The following is a 17,738-nucleotide window of genomic DNA, read 5'->3' on the forward strand; positions in this document are numbered from 1 at the left end:
TGAGAGATAGTCCTTTTATATGAAAGAGATTCTCATTGATGAGGGGGATGGACGTGATTGTGGAGAGGTTGCCCGAGACGATGCCGTCATCAAGATACCAGGAATTTAGGTAGATTTAGATTGAATTTCCTGGATTATCTTGTGAATCCCGATGCAAAAGAGGGCTGGGCCTTAGGGCTCTCCTTGTTGAATTCCCTCTTGAAATTCGATTATGTTATTATTGAATTTTAAAAAAGTATTGCTCTAATAGCTGTGGAGGATGTAAGTAGAGTATTCGGGATATTGGTTGCAAAATAGGGGAACGAAGTGTTGGCGTTTTATTGTATTAAATGCAATGTTGAAATCCAGTTTTAGGACCACGTCATCTGGTATACTGTTAGCTATAGTTAAACGAGCAAGGTGAGCGGAAATTTCAGAGCCTCCAGGAACACCAAACCCTATTTTAAGTGGCGACAGGAATGAAGAAAGGGATTCCTTTATTCGTGAAGCAATAATCTTAGAGACAGTCCTTCGGAAGAACAACCCAACAGCAATTGGACGAATACCTCCGTATTTTTTTGAGGGCTATAAGGCGGGAACCAAAGAGAATAGGAATGATAGGTGATGGAAGGGGTCCATTAAGAATTATATTTAGTAACCTGGTAAGGTTCTGTAAAAGGGTTCTACATGAAATGTTGGGTTTTAAAATGTCTTGGATGAAGATAGCACGAATGCCATCAAAACCTCCGGAAGAGTCTTTAAAAGATCTAACAGCTTTGATTGTCTCATCAGTGTTGATTTCGGGAGCTTTATGGTGGTTTTGACTTGAGAAGGCAAATTCTGAATCACATATGGGGTGTTATAGAAACAAAGCTTCTAAGGTGGACTTATTCTTTGGAGCTAACTTCAGAGGTCATAGCCATGAGGGCTGAGTTTATGTTAAGGCTGTTTATTTTGTTTGAGACTGTTTTAGCCCTACGGGGAGGATTGGAAGGTTCGGGGAGTAGGGATTTGTATGGAATCAGGGTTGAAAAGGGATATTGATGTTTTTGTATGTTTGGATAATAAAATATTTTTATTATCGGGGATCTTAAGGGTGAAATTGGTAAAACATAGTAAGTTTTTCCAATTGTATAGGTTTCCAGGATTGTTTACTGTTGATACGATTAACTTATTGAAGGAATCTGCAAAAGAATTAAGAGCACCCTGTGGTATGCGGAATATGGTGGGAAAGTTGGGTAGAGATAAAAAATCATTGGCCCATGAATGTTGGGGGATTGTTGACTGGTAGGCAAGTCAGTAGAAACAATAGGAGAGGGAGGGCTTGCTAGATTTAATAGACTAAATAGAGGAGGATCTGTAGATATTATACATGGTAGCCCTGAACCTCGACATCTTATAAATAATTTGAACCGAGTTTTTAATTCAGATCAACCACCAAAGTTCTTCCTTTTTATTTTATTTATTACATTTTTGTTGTTAATTTCATACAGTCAAGATTGTTAGTCTAATTAATATTGAATCAATCAAGGATGATTTTATATTCTCTAATAATAAAATCCATTTTATAAAAATCTATGTCAATAGTGCTCATTTCTTCAGATGAAGATGATTTAACCCTGCCCAGGCCCCAATATGAAACATTTTTTATACAAATAAAGTAAAGAAACTAATTCTACACTGTGTAAATGTAAATGGCGCCCTAATTCAAATATTTGAACTTCGATGTCCAGCAACTCAAATCTAAAAACATATGAAGGTAAAAATATGAATTCCGGTTACATTCTGATAAAGATATGAAGACGAGTTAATAGGTTTTTTGAAAATAAAGATCATTCTTTAAATACTTTTTATAAATTCCCCCAATTAAAATTTTATTTATTAAATATAATACAACCCTCCCATCCTCTGCGCCATTTAAAAGTGTATTTAGCACAGCCAAAGTTGTATTAAGCACTAAGCGCATTGTTTATCTGACAAAATTTTGATCAACTGTTAAAAATAATTAAAAAAATTTTACAAAAAAGAACTTATCTTATAATTAATGACATATAATAATACCTAGACATTCATTCATTAAAATGCATTTTAAAGAGTCGTTAAAAGCAAATCAGCTGGACCCGCCATTTTGGTAACCTTTATAATAATTATTTTCATGTTAAAAACTACTATTAAATTGATAACCTGCTTCCTTATTATCACGATGATCAGGCAATTCTTTAATAAAGTTTGCATCAGATAGGAATAAATTAGGCTCCAAGATGGCGTCCCCAGCTGATTTGTATTGATGTACAGTTTTAATGAATGAATCGTCGGTCTAGGTATTATTATATGTCATTGCTTATAATATACTATTTTTGTATGATTTTATTTATTATTATATTTGGATAAATAAAAAGAAAATTTATTATAATATTTTAAAATTTAGTTACTTTTTTTGAATAGTGAGAAACGCGATCCTTTTATCACAAGGTAAGGAATAATAGTAATGCGTTCCTTTTTGAAGTAACGTTTACATCACTAGTAATTCTAATGTTAAACGGATAAATTTGAGCCTATTTTTATAAATGGCTAACTCAATATTTTAGCCAGAAAAATATTAAGCCTTGATATTTCACTATTATCTGTCCAACCCTTTGTGCTATCTATGAGCAAAATCTTAAGGCTTGTGTCATATTTTTCTGGATAAAATATTATATGAGTATATTTGTGTTCATTTTTGGCCAAATTTTTTATTTTGTAATGTTGTATGATTGAGACTAAAAATAAGAACTATAGTCTCTGAATTAATAACTATCTATTTTATCCTATTATAGTAAAGTATTTAAGGAGAAATGTAGAGTTTTAAGATTCGGCCCGGCCTGGGTTTATGGAAAAATTTTTTTGACGTATACCCGGGCCAGTTCGGGCGTACAATATTAATTACCTAACATTTTTAAAAAAATTGCAGTAATATATATAAATATAGGTCCACTATTATCAAACTAAGGCTGTGAGATAGGTTTAATTTCGATACTTAATTGCTTTGTAATATTAAATATGAAATATATTATATAACTCTTGTAAGCAAAAAAAAATTTAGAATTATCTGAACAAGCTGAACTGAAAAATAATAAAACCAGAATCTTTTAGGCAAAATATTTATAAAGACACTTTTTACTAAATAATATATCAACCTGATCTGCTAAAAAATATTAAAATAATGTATAGCTTCATGTTCTCTGAATTTGTATCAGATTCGTTTGTGTAAATTAAGATGGAGGGGGCGTTTTTTTTCATCGCTAATCAAAGATATTAACATTTATTGTAATTAAAAGTAGTTTTTTAACTTTATTTTTAAAATTATATACATTAAAATTTTAATAAATAATATATTAATTAAAAACACATTATATATTAGTACAATGTAAAAAAAATTTTTTTAGTTTCCTGAGCTTTGCAATACCTCAATTAATTCTTTGAATTTGCGATTCTCCATCTGTTCTTTTTTAAAGAACCATTTATTTTGGCCTGTTTTGTTAACTTTTTCTAGCTCATAGCCAGAATTTAAGTTATACGGGTTTATATTTAAATCACTGCTTTTCGAACTTCGAGATTTTACTTTTTGGGTAACCATGTCTTCCTTTTTTGTCGGCTAAAAATAAAAAATGATGATATAATAATTTAAAAAACTTGATGAGGATAACATTGTAAATATAATTTTGGGTAAATATATTTACTAAATATTCTAATATTTACCAAATATTCTAACATTTACCATATATTCTAATATTAACAAAATATTTATGTTAAATTAGTTTGCAATAATCATAAATTTTTGAAAATGCTTACTATATTCGAGGTAACCCTCTTAAAATCGAATCTAATTTTCAATATTTAATTCGTTTTATACGAATGTCGAATATAAAATTTAAAAAAAAATTACTTCCAATTTTTCGACAAAATTGAGTGGTCGAATTATGATGGACTCTTTTTTGGAATTAGTTAGCAGATATTTGTTAAGATCTAAGGAGGCCTCTTTGAAAGATACTATAAAGTTATCAAGAGATTCGAAGATATTAATTGCTGAATCCTGTTTATTCTTTGATGCGTTTAGGTCAGTATGGATGTCGTCGCGAATCGCAAAAAGTACTAATACTTTGTTGAGCTTTTAATAAAATTATAAAAAAAATAATTCACTTTTCTTCTCAATTTAAAATTCATTACTCAGATTAGAAACCGAGTATGATTTAAATCACACCTCTTGTTAAAGAATATTAAAAGTTTTTATTCTTAACCATTATTTTCATGTCTTCAAACATGTGCTTAGTGCGGAAAAATAATCCTTCTGACGTAGTTATGAAGTCAGTCATGGTGGGTATAAATGTATCTCGTATATCCAAAAGATTGGGCTCTTTTTTAAAAGCTTCGGAATGGATTTTTATTTCCTAATCATTTATATTTTTTTAAAAAGTATATAATATAATTATGATTGATATCGTTAATTTTATTATCACTTGTTTTATATCCAATAATCCTTTTCCCAATTTTTTCATGTCTAATTCCAATTCAGTCAAGCTTGATTCGAAGTATATAGTTTAAAAAATATTATTATTATTTTCTTAAAAAAGTTAAACTTTATCTTAGAAGCTGGCTTGATATGGTTCAAATTTTTTTCCAAAACCGACCACAAAGGAACTACGTGAAATTCTAGGGTTTCAGGGTCAACGATTTTTTCCAATATTCCCACCGTATAATGTAGCAATGTGAGATTAGAATTAAAGCTAGACTTAGTGTCGTTTAGGTTGTTCAAACTATCGAGCGAATAAGCCCAAATATTTTTACGGTTTCCTCTGTTCATATAGTTTCCCAGGGCTAGGGTTAACTCCAGAATCGTTTTTAGGATTTTAGGATTGCATTTTTGTTCCTGATTCAGGGGGAAATAAATATTAGTGCATTCGGAGAGAATTTCTTCACATGCCATATTATATGCTAAAAAAATTTTATAATAAAAATAATAATATAATATTATCATCAAAGTTGTTAAAGTGCCAAGTTTTCTCATATATTATACTGTTGATAAATTTAAAAAATTATGTAGCAGTCAGAATACATTATTTTCTCATTTTTATTAAAAATACTTTTTCTATTTTTTGTATTAAATATTCCTCTTGAGTATATTTAAGTGATAGCTAATACGGCTAAATCTGCTTTTGCGTGCCTAAGAAAATGGCTATGCATTGAGATGCGAATTAATTTATATCTGCTTTTTTCATATTCGAGCAATATTTTCAAATAAAAAATTAGAAGATGATATTTTTGTTAAGATCTAAATTTAACAATTTTTTTCTTAGCAGAAACCGAAGGGACAAAAAAATAGGGCAATTACCCAAGCATACTCCTGAGTTCTTTATTACACAAGGATGACATTTTTTTTTCAAAATAAAATAGATGGTAATATTAGCAATATGGCATTAAAAACTATCAGTATCTCTATAGGTTTTAAGGCAATTGATGTTTGGTAAATTAGGTATTGGTTAATTTTCTGATTCATTATAGTAACAAACTATTTAATTGAATGTAATTAAAGTTTTACTGATAATATTTTGTTCCAATTCCTGAAGTTTTCCCTTAAATTTTTTCTTGAAACATAGATACCTCAATTTTTGTTCGTAACGATATATTTTGGACATTTGATACAAAAATAAATCAGCTTTGGCAAAATTGTGGACTTCGTTTGAGTGCTCATTTAATATCGATATTTCCTCCAAAGTAGGTATAAATCTTAGTAACTATAATATGCATATTTTTAAAAAATAAATTCAAAAGAAATGACTATGAAGGTGAAGAGTGATCATTTAGAGAACAATTTTATAATTGATTGAGATTTTAGGGGAGAATATCAGCAAAATTGTCAATATATCAATGCTGTATTATAGAATTCTAACTCAGTTTCATAGGAAGTGATTAAAAAAACATGCTATAGAGTTAAAAAGCCTTGCTAATAATTTCGGGCCTATAAATAAATTCATAAAATTGGGCCCGGTTTGAGCTTAAAAAATTTCGTTTCAGCATTAATTTTGTCTCTTCCTATTGCTAAAATAAGAATAAAACGATGGTTGGACTATTCTCTGATAGTACACACCATGTTCTAAAAATTGATTTTAACTTTATAAATATTGTTTTTAATTTATATTTCCCAATTCGGATTTAAAATAAATTTAAAAATCGGACGGGGCAAGGGCCTAAAAACAGCCTCAACGAAAAAGGGGAATCTGCAGATCTCTAACTGGGTTTAAGAAATTTGAATGTAAAGAAATGGATGGAATCCCATAGGTTAAGATTTTGAACCAAACTTAATTTAAACCAAAAGTGGAGTTAAAACCCTATAATAATTTTAAAAGCATGAAGCTATTTTTTTTTATTGCAAGTAAGAGAGAATGTTTACCTGATCATACATATCTTTGTGCAACTCATTATTAGGATCCAGATTCAAAATGTTGTTAGTTAATTGCACATAATTTGTTTTAAGCTTGGAAAGGAGTATGGTACAATTTTGAGCTCTTCTACTTTCTATCAAAGATAACGAAGGGGCTCCTGGTATGATAGATGTTTTAGGGCTCGTTAAATCGTTATTATTATAAATATTTTGAAGTACCATATCTTCATTCAGCTGCTTAAAAATTTTTTAAAAATTATGTGTAATATAATATGAAGCCTCGGAAACGCAAATGATATCTGTTATTCGTAAAACAAAAATATTAAGGAAATCCTCACGATTATGTTATTCAGAGGCCCCGTCCCGTTAGCTTTTATCATTTATAGGTAAGCAATAAAAAAAACAATTATATTCTAAAAAAAAAATTTTTGGCATGCTTTAGAAAAAACAGGTAATTTCGCTGATTTTTGGAATAATTCTATAATATAAATATTATTATTTTTAAACTATATTTTACCTGTGTTTTTTGATAAGCCGAAAACAACTTTTCGAATTCCTCCATATCAATTTGTTCGTATATCTGGTGTTTTCAATTATTTATAAAAGAAAATATGAAAATTTGTTTCTAAATATTAGCTATAAAAAGTGACTATTTTAACGCACTGGTTAAAAACTTAGAATGATTGTCAGAATTTTAAGTAGCTCTTTCCTAATTTAACAAGAAGAAAAGTAATATCATCAAAAATTGTTGCACAATACTAGATCTCATATTATATCAAATAAATATTTCACATATCATAGCATAGTTAATAATGTTAGATAAAATATGCGTGTACACTGAATTCATTCATGAGCTCCCATATAGTACCTTCTACATTTTTGATCGGTAAAACCTTCCAATTTAGGGATTTCATTGGTAAAGATGGTGCAGGTATATTCTTGCACTTTTTATTCATGGGTTCGGATTCTACATTTTGTAAAAGAGTTATAAGCAATAAAAGTTAATCAGATAAAAAAAACTTTAATATAATATTGATTTAGGTTTTATATTAAACATAAACTAATATTTTTATTCATATAGTATTTTTCCCCTATTCTTTTCATTGCCCTTTTATCCCTAAATCATTCATTATTCCTCACATCTATATTTTTTTACTTTAAATATAAAAAAGAAATTATTATACAAACCCAAATTAATAGGTAAGGGTGGTGCTTTCGGGGGTGATGGCATGCTGTTTACAATTTTAACCGACTCGCATTCTTTCGATAACAAATTATGATGTAATAATGGCGTTTTCTGGTGTTCCGCGTCATTTTTTGTCTTTGAAAATATTGCTTCCTCACTCAAATTTTTTGAATAATCATTTGTTAAGAAATCTGAATCTATATTATTATTGTAATTGCAGTTTCTTTCCGCTTTATGTTCAGGTAAAGATTTTTGGACATATATCCTATTCAAAATCTCTTTATCATATTCTCGTTTCAACGCGTTTAAATGCTTCTTCATCTCGTCCTTGCATTTTTTATTATGAAATATAAAAATAATTGATGTCATTAATTAAGAAATTTTTATAAAAATGTTTGGGATAATATTTGATAATATTTTTTAATAAATATAATTAAAATATCATTAAAAAAAATAAATATCAATTTTTTAGGCTTTCATTAGGTAAAATAGAAGGAATTATATGTTCACAGAAACTCGCAAGTCCGGAGAGTATATCTGGCCCGTAAAATTGTATGATAAAATGGAAATAATTGCAAATCAGGGCGCGCCGAGTTTTTAAACTAAATTCAAATTATTTAAATTAAACATTTTTTTTAAATATTTAGTATAAAACTAATCACTAATACAAGAGTATTAAAAACACGCCTAATTTTTAAAAACCCCCAGTTAGATATTTTAAAAAAGTAAGAAGAGTTTATTGGCATTGAACCATGGATAGCAATGTAGTTGCTTTGGTAAATTAGTAATTGCTTGGCCCAGGTGTATACTAGTGACAAATTGGGTTAATATAACATTGCCAATGCTCGCATATTTATTTTCAGGAGTTAAGATAGCATTCGCTTCTCATATTTTCAATTTTCCCTTGAAATTATTTATAAGATTATTTTTTAAAATGACCAAATTTTTAAAATCAAAAGGTAGTAAAATTTAAAATAATCAAAATTCTCCGGACCAGGCCTGAAAATTGGATTTGCGTAGGTTTGCAATATTCCATTATAATCGAATCGCGCAATATTGATAATAGGAAAACTTTAATTAAAATGTTCTTAACTGTATTTATTATATAAAATCATTAATAAACTAAATTTTTCAAATGGTTAAAAATAATAAAGTTTCAAAAGTAAACCTTATGTTGATAATTATGATATGATGAAAAATATTTCTCGCATGCCAATTCTTTTATACTAAAAATATAAGTATTTATACTCTAAAAGTAACTACCTTTATTTTACTGTTAAAATCAGTTTTTTGTACTATAAACCCTGGCTGGACTGAATATTTTAAAACTCGACTAAAAAAAATACTATATTTAAAAATTGTGCATTTTTTATTTCCATTTTAAAACCATTTATATTCCTCGTTAGAAAATACTTAACTAGTTTATAAAAGAAAAGTAAAATAATTCATAAATTATTCACCAATTATAATCATTTTTAGTCTAATAACACGATTTTTATTTGTCCTCATATACCTCTACTAAGTAAATAAAACAGTTATTAATTTAGGAGACTAATTTATAATTTTGGTCAAAAATTACATAAACTTTTAGAAGAAATATTATTTAAAATATTACAATATAATAACTAAATCCAACTAATATTTCATACAGGTAATTTTTTATAAAATTATTAAAAAATAACTTAGAATATAATCAAATAAATTATTATAAAATAACTTAGAATATAATGAACTATATCATTTTAATTTATCCCTATATATTTTACTGTATTAGGTCAATAATTTATTAAATTAGAAACTAAGGACGATACACTAGGAGTATTTTACTTTAATAATTAAACGATAAGTAAAGATTGTGTCTCCTCTCTTTAAATGAAATTAATTTCTAGTTATTGGGTTGTCAAAATGGTTTTCAAAAAAATTTTCAGATTACATTATTGATTATGTAATGTTCGAGTTCCATTTTCAAGGTCGCTAATTCTCTTCGATAACCATCCGATCGTTGTTCTAACTCCTTGATCAATTTATCATCTCGACGCTTAATTTCATCATGTTTTGTTGAACTACTATATTATAAATTATACATGTTAAATTTGAAAGATGCAGAGCTCTATATTAATAAATAGGTTCATCATTGATATAAATGCTAATTTAAAAAGATATATTATATAGTGGCTATTTGGGGAAACATTCTAAAATTTAGAATTGTTGAAAAAACTCTTTTCTTCTTATTTATATTTAATTTATAACATTTTCTGCTTTTTTCGCAATTTTTAGTTTCCCTATTTTCGCTTTAAATTTCTGGACCATCGAGAAACGTTATAATTGGTTTCTATATGCATAATATATATTTTTATTATACAAAAGTTAAAATCTGTTTAATCTTATGTCTTTACAATCTGAAATAACAGTCAAATTCGAGAATATATTCTTTAAATTCCTTGTATCTCTTAACTATAAAAATATATGTTATTATACTTTTGTAGCTTATTCTGATCGATTTGAAAGACAGATTTATCTAATTCTATGGCAAAATTTTGCGCTGATAGCTGTTGAATAAACAGATCCACATTTTTCCAAGACGTTTTAACTTTGTCTACATTTTCTTGTTCTTTTTATCAATTGAAAAGAAAATTTTAATATTCAAGAATTCTTTTTATATGTGGTAGTCAACTCCCTCCCCCCTTTCTAGCAAAAAAGAATTAGAAACTTTTTTCATTTAATCCTATACATAATATATTTTTAAAAAATATTGTGAGGGAGGAGGGAATATAAAATCATATTAGTGAAGCCGGAAGTATCACTTTAAAGAAATATTTTTCTTCATTGTGAATACCATTAAAAATCTATTATTCATTCTTTAATTAATAGATAATAATTTATGTATACTTGATATTAAAACCGCGTGGTATAGGAAAGATTCGAAATAGTTGTAGGAAGGTGTTGGTTCTAATATGTGATTTAAATTATCAAACAATTGGTCTATACGACCTTCATTTGAAGGAATCTTTAGTGAATAAATAACAAATATAATTATATAGAAATTTAATGTTGTTAAGATTAGTGAAGAATTTAAATATGTTCAGCTTGATAAGTTACAATTTATAGCTCAAATAATATATCCAAATATTCATATATTAATTAGGCCTCCAAAAAATGAATAGAACTGAATAATAATATATTCATATATTTGATTGAAGGAATCGACTAATTTAGTTAATTTATATAATGTAAATCGAATAATTTACTATTCGTTAGAATTATACCGGGTTCGATACGGTCCGAGCTCGAATCAATATCAGATCCATCTGATTCTTTTTAAAGAGCCCGATATTGACTAGTTCCTTTTCATATATAATATTACTGCATTTATTTTTTTAAAAACTGAAGATAATAACGTGAAATTAATAAAAATTAGTATTCAAAATAAATTGTTCTAACAAGATCTTTAAAATGAAGATTTTTTTTAAATAATATTTTTTGAGAATGTTCAACAAGATTTTTGATCTAATTTTATCTAAAACTTCAAATCTTTTTTGTAAAAATTATTTTGATCAAATATATCTTCAATTTTATGATCTTCAAAGATTTTCTTTAAAATTCTGATGCCTATAGTCTAATCAAAAACATTTTTTATAATATTCTAACAATTATAAAAACAATTTGTTATTCAGTATTCGTAATTTCATAATAAAATAGTCAAATATTTTTTAGATTAGCCTCATTAATTATGAAAAAAATATTACATTGTTATAGCTTTCGAAGACAATATGGTCATCAAACCTCTTTAGGTCGGTAAAAAACTTCAAATGTCTAAATTATTTTTTCAAAAATTTTTTTAATAAAAATAATTAAAAAATAAATGATATCTATTTAATTTATCCCCCTAAAAATTATAGTTATCTGGTGAATAATAATATTACTCAATATTTTTCTAGTTATTATACTGATTTTACAAGGTTTCATTTTACAAAATCTTCCAAATGTGCCTCGGTCATTAATACATATAGCTAAAGTAAAGAAAAGTTTTTTTAAAAAAAAAACTTAGTTATAATATCATCTTCTTGAATAGTTTCGATCATTTCAATTATATCTAGTAGCCCCAGATCCGTGAATTCTTTTCGCATATGTAATCTATATTCCAAAGCCTTCTTTGGGCATAATTTTTTTTCGCAAAAAAATAAAATTCTCTGTAACATAATAATAAAACTGATTTTAAAAAAACCAATGAAATGAGATTATAATTGTCAATCAGAATATAACTATTATAGTATCAGGCCAATTCAGCAAAACCTATCTCAAAATACTTTGTATTATTATTATCTCCCTTTTAAAAAATTGAACATGTTTCTGCTGATTAAAATATTTAGCACTTTAGAGAACTCAAATTGATAATTATTTGAAAAAATATGTAGTATACGCATCAATAAATTGAGTCAAGTATTTGTTTAATATTATAAATAAAATTAAGACCCTTTTTTATGGAAATCTTTAAACATAATAAAATATACTATCCCAAGGTATATAACCTGTAATTTAAAATTCTCTTACTCGATCAAACGAATAATCAATCATAACGTTGATGAAAGCCAACATAGAAGCCACGAATTCTATTACAGCTAAAGACTCACTATTATCTATATGAAATTTGTCTCCGCTTTTTTGTAAGTTTTTGTCGTCTGTCATATTAGTATTATCATAGGCGTTTACCACTGGGTGGTCCAAATTTTTGTCTTGCAATGATAAACCATGATTGGTGTAACTGCAATTATCGGGCTGTGTTATTACATCTTTAGAATTAAAAGACATTTTAGGTGTTTTGAAAACCGATCTACATTTTTTGAAATCTGAGTCGTTAGGATCGTTAAAATTGAAAGATATGAAAACAGAACGATCGAAGGGTGAGATAGTAAAAGAAAATGGAGAAAAATTGGAAAATAGTGTGCCAAGTCTCTTAAAGGGAGAAATCTTTGGTAGACTAGATGTTATGGAAGATATCAAATTGAGACTGCCTATATTTAAGTTAGAGATAGAATTTTTAAGTCTCTTCGTTGTTGAATTATTGATAATTATCTTAGGGGCCTTTGTATTATTAGTATCTTTTTTATGTTTGTATGTATTATCATCGGCAGGAAAACAGGAACCATTATTCATTTCAGAATGGTTATTTGTGGTGGCTGAAAAATGTTCTAATTTAGAAGAATACTTTAGCCTGTACTGCCTCAATAAGTTGGATAAATCCCACATTATTTTTTGGAATCTGGAAGAGTATTTAAGACTTATCCTTATTTTGCCGAAACATTTGAGAACAGTCCTTTTGTAATATGGTAGGTAAATCATATAGTTGATTATATCGTATATCAATGCCTTTGTTCTGAGCGTGCAATTAAAGGAGTAAAAGGAATTTTGAAATTTTAAATAATCGCTGTCAGAACTTAATTTTTGAGTGTAACCATTATTAGTTTGAGGCATAATTTTATGAGTTTTATCCTCAAATTTCTCGAATATAGCATCAAAGGATAAAGAGATAGATAAGGGTTCTATATCGGAACCAAAGGAGTTATGAGCGTTGGTATATAAAGTATTGTTTGTAGAAGTTATAATGCCTGCTTTCGCAGATTCTGAGGTGCCTGTCGAAAATTCATCGGATAAAAATATGACATCGTTTAGTAGAGCTATAAGTAGCTCTATATGACTTGGATTGTTGAACATTTTATCTAATTTTTCCTATATTAATAGAGTATTTAGTAAAAAATATGTGCTTTTATGTGCCCATTGCCATGATTTAAAATAAAATAATGTAAAGAAATTTATCTTCCAAAAATAATAAAAAATTAGCCCATCCTTTAAAAAAGGTATATAATAAAAAAATTTACTATATTTATATTATTTATATTATTTAGGCAAACAAAATATATTATAACTTAACAATCCAAATTCTAAAATATAAGTATAATATATAAGATATCATAAAATTAGATTCAAACTTACAGTTGAACAAGTTACGTGTTTCAAGCATTGGATTAAATATTGCACCATAAGTATTTGCCAGCAAATTGAATTATCGTGAAAAGTGTTCATGGTGGTATGACTACGTTCCAAATTTTGAACAGAATAAGTGTTTGTCCAGGATAAATATCGGTAAGCCAGACTATTGATCAGATTGAAAATTAGATCCACGATTGATAAACCTATCAATTCGCGAATGAAAAATGGTGGCTTACATCTCAAATCAATCATTAAAGAGTTTAATAACCCAAATGTTTTGGATATTAACTCTAGTTGTATCGCAGAAGTACTTTTAAGCAAATATTCCTACAACATAATAGGATTAGTTGGATGGATATGATATACTTCAAAATTTATAGATCATATAACTGTAAGAAATAACTATATTAAATGCGTTAACTCTTAAAGAGAAAATTTAGGCGTACAATGTAATTTTACCGATTGAGTCTTATATAATAATAAGATAGATTATATTATTGTAATATTTATTAATTTTACCTTAAATTCCTTTAATAAGTTGACATATGATCTGGCTAAATACATCAAATCGCATTTCTCCTAATAAATCATAAGAATATAAAATTGATGTAAGATTTCAATTATGAGATAAAAAGAGTAGAAATTCAAGGGGATTGATGGTTTCTCATATAGGGTTTTTAAATATTACATAATTTTTTTATGCTTATATAATTAACTAATTTCTTAGGTAACTACCTACTCCCGCGATAGTATAAAAGGATAAACGGAAATTTAAATATTTTCCTTTTCATTTTAGAATCCTAGCGTGCATTAATGATAAGTTATTGTATAAGGATTCACTTCTACATCCTCTAAACGAATGACAATAACCCCCCTCCACCAATTACCCCTCGAAATATTATCCCACACCCCCTAAAGAATTACAAAAAAAGAAATACAAGCAAAATTAGCCCTTTATTCTAAAGACGATAACATTTTTACAACTACACATTACTCATCAATTTCAATATTGATCTTATGTCATACTTATACCCCCACGCCCTTTGCAGAGGTAGAAGGGCCTGTAAGAATTTAAGAAGTAATTAGAGATACGGTTGTAAATAGTTGTGCCAACGTTTACAGTGTTGAACAGATGTGATGGGAAACTTCACCATATTTTTTAATTAACTTCCAAATAAAAAAATTTTTAACCTGTAAAAATTCTTAAGAATATAAATATGCCATTTTATCAATTTTTTCAAGATATTTTATTATCAAAAAAATTATAGAAATATTTTTCATAAAATCTGCAATACAACTAGCCGAAAAAAACAATTCCTGTAATTATTAAGAGAAAGTCAGAGTAAATTTCAATATGCAAAGCCGTTCAATCGCTATATAAAGCTTTGATGGAATACAGTACAAATTTTAAACTTATATCATATAATTTATTTTAAAAGATTTTTTGGAGATATAATATAAAATTATAAACCTGTCTATAGGTGCAGTAAATGTGCCACTTGAATTTCGAGTCCAATTTTAGAATATCATTCTTAGATTTATCGTTCAAACCAAAATCCTTCTGAAAAAAATAATAAAAAAAATAGGAATTTTCAATATTTTAAAATATTTAAAATCATAAATTTAATTTTAATCTGTGATTTCGCCCTTCCCACCCCCTAAGCTAGTGAGGATATTAATCCCCCACCCCATACACACTAGTATAAATTTCCAACTTACCCACCTTTAATTTTAATAAGTGTTGTTAAACGGCTCGATTTGAGCTTATTTTTAAAAGGGCCAACTCAATATTTTACCCAGAAAAATATTGCCTAAGCCTAGAGATTTTGTTAATAGATGTTTAAACCTGTAAATCTTAAGGCTTACATAATATTTTCTAGATAAAATATTGAGTTATCCGTGTTTAAAAAATTGACTCAGTTTAACACACTAGCTGCAAGCTTAAACAAAATTTGTGCATGCTAAATAAATGATATGTTTTTAAATCGCCTAATTATAAGAATAAAATAGAAAGATAGTATAATTTACCATCATTTGTTTCAGACATTCATCGATAACTTCTTCGGAATTAGGTGGGGAACCTCCAATCAATAATGGCGTAGTTTTGATAAATTTCCTCTTTTTTGGGTTGTGGTCCTTGGGCAATTTATTTTCGCACCAACGAGTAAAAGAATTCCCTCTATATTTTTTTGCGCTATCGTAGAAAGAACGCTTGTACAATCTAGAACTAGGACCATTTTCGAGGAAATAAGATTCGTTAAATAGCTTGTGATTATATGGAATGGGTTCGTTCCACTCCGGCGAATAGCAGAAATAGTCCCAAATTTTTAAAACTCTCATTTTTTAACGAAAAAAGAAGGAAATTTGGAATTTATAGTTTTCAATTATTATATGCTAAAACGATTCGAAATTAAGAACCTTTTTAAATATTTTTATAATAAATAAAATAGAGTATAAATTATTTTACTCTCAAGTTCATTACAATATTTATTTTATTACGTATAATAAATTAAATTAATTTTAACAGTATAACATTAAAAAGGTTATATTAATTATAAGAAAACTAATTAATATTATAATTATAATACATGTCGGTCGGTTTTCACTTCTTTAGTAAAATTATTCTTTCTTTCCTTTTTTAATTTTTGATATCTAATTTTTCTTATATAACAAATTAACCTAAAACCTTTAAAATTAGTTCCTTAATTACTTATTAATAAAAATAAAATCTCAAAAGTAATTCTGTGTTTATATATAAATAAGATATATAGTAAATTTGAAGATATTATTTATGGTTTGAATAAAGGAAGAATATTATACCTCAAAACTTTAATTTCAGAAACCAAGATAATAAAGCAATGAAGGTAGTATATAACGTAGGGTGTTTGATAATTGAAAAAAAGTAAATATATTATGGTAAAACATGATTATTCAATAAATTATAATATAATTATACATGTAAAAAAATTTAATATATTGATATATAATAAGGTATATTATTTAATTTTTAAAATTAATAATTGATATTTATTTGTAATTAAAACATGAACATGAACATTTATATACACTATTGAATTAAAAATATATATTAAAAACAAAAAAATCAATATAAAAACATATTTAATTAAAAGAAGGGAAATTAAGAAAAAAAAATTAAAAAAAAAAGAGGGATATCTAATTAGGTGTGGTCCACGGGGCTTAATGACCCATGAATGGATATACAGTTTGAACGGCAGATTTCGATTGAAATCCTTTGGCGGAGGTAGAAACCTTCTTTCGGATCACCTGTGATTAATCGTAACCTTTGCCCTATTGTTTTGAATAATTTTAAGGCTTGGGGTCCGAATGATCCACAGGTGTCTGAGACTACCGGAGCGAATAAAATATTATTAAGGTGGCAATATTTATTTGTTTTTGTATTCTCCGCTTTTGAGATGGAGTTGGAAGAAAAAGATCTGTCAAAACGATCAACGCAGGTATAGTCCCAAGCGAGAGGTAAACCTTGGTTCCAAGGGACTAACGTCAAACCATCCGGTCTGGTTTGATTATCGGAGCTAAGACCGGTAGGTTCCAGTGTGGAGGGAGTATTTGTAGATCTCAGCGTTCTATTGATTATTGAATTAATGTAGGAAGTCTGCCTTTTGAGAAACGACAGTGTAGGGGGTGGTGTCCTAGACTATCAATGTGAGATTCACATAGGACACAAGTCGTAGGGGTTACGATATCGCAGCCTAAGCGAAGGCTTATAGCTATTCTGAGTTCTTCGTTGGTAAGTAGTAGGCCTAGATTAGAGCTAGGGATAGTTTCTAACCATTCATATCTAAGATGGCATATGGGTGGAGCTGGATTTATTTGATCTGATAAAAGGGTCGTATTATGGACATCGAGTATGCATGGGGTTGAGCTTGGGTGGAGAAAAAGAGATGGAGATTTTCTTTGAACAGCTTTGAAGTGTAAGTAATTGACGCAATGTTGTATCAATGGCAAATTCCAGTCTCTTTGTCTTATAGAATTGGGATGTGAGCCGTTTGGGGCGTTTTTTCCATAGATCTAATGCTATCGTGTGATGTGGGTCGATAGTATCCAAGTCTCCGAGTGTATGACGAAATTTAGCAACTGAGGATAGGAAGGCTGAGATGCTCAAGGAGATGGGGGATTGGATGCCTA

General features: G+C 27.9%; 1 protein-coding gene across 1 annotated transcript; it reads right to left on the reverse strand.

The window, feature by feature from the left end:
• Window positions 1-243: 243 nt before the first annotated feature.
• LOC135924302 (uncharacterized) lies at window positions 244-15,911 on the reverse strand. The gene is made up of 22 exons (XM_065459357.1): window positions 15,600-15,911; window positions 15,043-15,132; window positions 14,091-14,150; window positions 13,575-13,898; window positions 12,135-13,310; window positions 11,628-11,734; window positions 11,330-11,396; window positions 10,473-10,590; window positions 10,062-10,194; window positions 9,517-9,649; window positions 7,586-7,910; window positions 7,234-7,364; window positions 6,915-6,977; window positions 6,407-6,631; window positions 5,555-5,750; window positions 4,596-4,950; window positions 4,476-4,536; window positions 4,257-4,406; window positions 3,905-4,126; window positions 3,425-3,613; window positions 724-819; window positions 244-564 (listed from the first exon to the last, which is right to left on the reverse strand). The coding sequence occupies exons 1-22, from the start codon at window positions 15,909-15,911 to the stop codon at window positions 244-246; spliced, it is 4,854 nt and encodes a 1,617-aa protein (XP_065315429.1).
• Window positions 15,912-17,738: the final 1,827 nt, after the last annotated feature.

This window comes from Gordionus sp. m RMFG-2023, chromosome 2 (genome assembly GCF_954871325.1).
Source record: "Gordionus sp. m RMFG-2023 chromosome 2, tfGorSpeb1-WG-v2, whole genome shotgun sequence".
In the NCBI taxonomy this organism is placed as follows: Eukaryota; Metazoa; Nematomorpha; class Gordioida; order Chordodea; family Parachordodidae; genus Gordionus; species Gordionus sp. m RMFG-2023.